Raw genomic sequence first — 3,301 nt, 5'->3', positions numbered from 1 at the left:
GTTTATTAACGCGCCTCATTGTTTGGATATAAAAAAATTGTGATTAGAATGGCTAAAATATGACATTGTTCTACGAATATTAAGAAATGTATTTTTAAACTTTTAGAAAATGAAAATCGGTGATTGAAAATTTTGACCAATCGCAGCAACTGAAATGGACATCAATAGTACAGGTATAAGCTGGGTCTTCTGCCCATGCCCATGTCTTATTTTGGCCGTTGAGGGCGCAGTAACTATATAATTTCAAACTTTACGAATAATTATGAGTCGTCAATTAGTGTGTGTTCTTTTCTTTTGGCGCAGTACAAATGTCTGAAAACGTGCAAAATTGGGCAATTTTTATGGGAATTCATGTTACAGCATTATAAATCTACATATTAATACTTCTACAAGACGTTTGATCATTTTCTTGTTTGAACGTTCTCTCGGTGTCACCATTGCCAAAAACTCCTCGAGCTCAAGCGTGTACACTGTATGTGGTACATATTTGCGTCTTAATACCTCATCACGCAAAATCAACTGTTCCGGTGTCTTGTTTATACTGCCCTCGCCGATGGTGTCTGAAGGCAGAAACAGTGATCACCGCTTTCAAAAGTTATTGTGAAAAATTGATGAAAAAAAAGAGCAAAAATGGTGGAGCGACTCCAGAACAAAACATTTTTCGCATTCACCCCATCACTTCGCATTTGATGTGTTTTATTTTCGAAACGAATCTCTGGGCACAGTGACGACTGTCCAGAAACCATTCTTTTTTCCAAAAAGACCGGGGAAGGGGTAACTTCAAATACGGGTTATGTGTAATTTGTTTCCCGAGCTTCACAGAACAGGATTAAAATAATTCTACATTTGTTGCTGCCCGCAAATATTCAATTTTGCGCACGGTTACAGAGGTTTGGCGATGCAGAACGTAAATGTATATGTACATGAAGCCATGGAAAATAATGTTACCTGTATGTATAAATATATTCCTGAATCAAAGGCGTTGTAAGAGTCGGCGATATTTACATGCGGTCGTCCGACCGCTTACCTTGTCGCCAAACAACCGAACGCAAATATCGCCCACCATCTTAACGCCGTTGACCCGGGTCTAGTGTGCATGGCGTCTGATAATAAAACGATCTACAATTATGTTCTAAGGAAATATTTTAGCCTAGAGTTGTACTTTTGAGGACAGATAAATCTATATTCCATCTTTGTTTACTAGTATTCGTTTTCTATCATATTCACGTGCGTTTTGTGTACTCTTTGACACGGCTTCATTGGCACACCTACATACATGGAAATAGAAGCATAGATCATAAATATGCATACAGTTTACAACGTATATATATATAACATTTTAATACTATCTGTTGACACTATATACATAATTTAAATTTTAAATAAACGAAAATGTTAAATAAGAACGTTGTCATCGCATGGTTGAAATGTATATAAAGATCAGTCGGCTCTTTTTGGAACACCGAACTCATTAATAGAAGCTGGACGCGGATCGCTTTTTCTGAGTAAACCGATTCGTGTTCGTTGTCTCAATGAGCGTCGATCTGAAAACCACGTCTATGGATAAAAGAGGAAAAGAATGGGATTATTACAAACATTATGTAAGCCACGTTGTGGTGCGCCTGGTCTGACAAGAAAAACAAGTGTTCGTACGGTGTCACAGAAAAAAAGAAACCATACGTACAAGCAGTAGGTCATTTTGACAATGTCGCGGGCGGGTATCGAAATTCATCGGAAAATCTCCCTGAAACTGACACTCAATCCAGCCTGGCAACACGAGAATACAGCATGCTATTTTTGGAGAATGACAAACTGCATACACCTAATTTGTACTAAAGTTCGAATTTAGACTTGATCGATAGCGGCAGTCACGGGGTAGTCAACAAATCACCCCTGATGACTATTAAAATTCGGACTATGGGATTAGAAAATCGTGCGTGAAATTATTTGACACAAAAGACTTATATTAGCTTTCCGAACATCCGTATTGATATAAAGTTATGACACGCTACTTACATTCACAGTATGAAAGCGGAGACCAAGATCTGAGGCTAACTGTCGTCTAGTCTGGATATTGGGATAGGGAGACGTCTCATACGCCTCTTGTAAAACCCCTTGCTGTGCGGAGGAGACAGCGTGATGTAGACCGCGACACGACCAGGGACCGGGTCTGATTGAGCTCTCCACACGGTGTACCACAGTCTGAAGGACGGCAAAGTTAGAACGTAGCCTACCGGTCATATGAAACGCGTCGTCATCGTCGATATTAACATCATACGGAATCGTTGTTTGTTCCATATCTTCGCCGGGGAAAGTATTGTAACCTGGAAAACAAAATACTATATTAAATATAACGTTTGGTGTGAGGACACAATGGGGAGGGGGGGTGCTCTGGACGATATGCTCAGTATTATATTGGCTACTTGCTTTTTTTGAAGTATAACCATGGTTTGTAGGTTCCTGGTGGTAGGTCTATACATAATAAAATAACGAACGTGTACATTAAACCCGCAATAGGGCTAGATATTGATAAAATACATCTTATCGAGATTAGATTTCTACTGACATCCGGGAATAAATATAAAACCACAGTCCCTCTATCGATATAGGGACTGTGATAAAACGCACTGTTTTTCAGCAACTTACAATGTGAACCGTCTTCTGATTCCGACTCTGACAGAAAGGGTTGTAGACTGTCGTCAATCGCTATGTCTTGTAAACATGTCGACGACACTTCTGATTCAAACCACTGACCGTCGTCGTCAAATTCGTAAAAACTGTTGTCATATTCGCTAGATGACCAGTCCATTGATTCATCTGGCACCGCTGCGTCCAGTGACGGAATCTCGATGAAGGGGATGTCGGTGGAAACCATGGTGACTTGCATTTCTGTGAGAGGATGCCGATTAAAAAGAACAAATTCTAAGGAAATAGCGTGTTGATCCAAATCCATTTGGACGTCCATGTTCATTAGGAAAGAACGGGAGTAAGATATGACAAGTGACTGCAGTGGCACACACTTTGAGAACTGACCAAAAGCATCAATCACGCCCGAGTGTGGTCCCTGCAGCGTGTAATTAGTATAATTAATCGACTTATCTATTGGCGGTATGGGTTTCATTGGCCGATAAACGTGACAAGCATTATTCCCGGTCGGCGAGCTTAATCGGAGGTCTTAGGATATACCATACAATGGACGCATGTTTACTAGTAGGCTCAGGATACTTGGAAGTGACGAGTGTTAAACATCGTCCTAGACAGAGTGGCGCCCAGCAATTTGATGCCAAAACCTTTGATATAT

The 3,301-nt window shown here is 40.3% G+C and overlaps 1 protein-coding gene across 1 annotated transcript; it reads right to left on the bottom strand.

Annotated features, from left to right (window-relative positions):
• Positions 1-1,322: 1,322 nt before the first annotated feature.
• On the bottom strand, positions 1,323-3,037 carry LOC100374146 (uncharacterized). The gene is made up of 3 exons (XM_002741723.3): positions 2,647-3,037; positions 2,017-2,324; positions 1,323-1,557 (listed from the first exon to the last, which is right to left on the bottom strand). Exons 1-3 carry the CDS (start codon positions 2,969-2,971, stop codon positions 1,441-1,443), a joined length of 750 nt encoding a protein of 249 aa, XP_002741769.2. The 5' UTR covers positions 2,972-3,037; the 3' UTR covers positions 1,323-1,440.
• Positions 3,038-3,301: the final 264 nt, after the last annotated feature.

This window comes from Saccoglossus kowalevskii, chromosome 2 (assembly GCF_978046115.1).
Source record: "Saccoglossus kowalevskii chromosome 2, keSacKowa6.1, whole genome shotgun sequence".
In the NCBI taxonomy this organism is placed as follows: Eukaryota; Metazoa; Hemichordata; class Enteropneusta; family Harrimaniidae; genus Saccoglossus; species Saccoglossus kowalevskii.
The sequence above is the reverse complement of the archived record's forward strand: the minus strand, read 5'-3'. Positions and strand labels throughout refer to the sequence as shown.

Coding starts and splice junctions, on each gene's coding strand:
- LOC100374146 (XM_002741723.3), bottom strand. CDS start 2,971: ATGAACATGGACGTCCAAATGGATTTGGATCAACACGCTATTTCCTTA. Junction 2,325..2,646: donor ATCAGAAGACGGTTCACATT/GTAAGTTGCTGA, acceptor TTTGTTTTCCAG/GTTACAATACTTTCCCCGGC. Junction 1,558..2,016: donor TCCGCTTTCATACTGTGAAT/GTAAGTAGCGTG, acceptor TTTTATCCATAG/ACGTGGTTTTCAGATCGACG.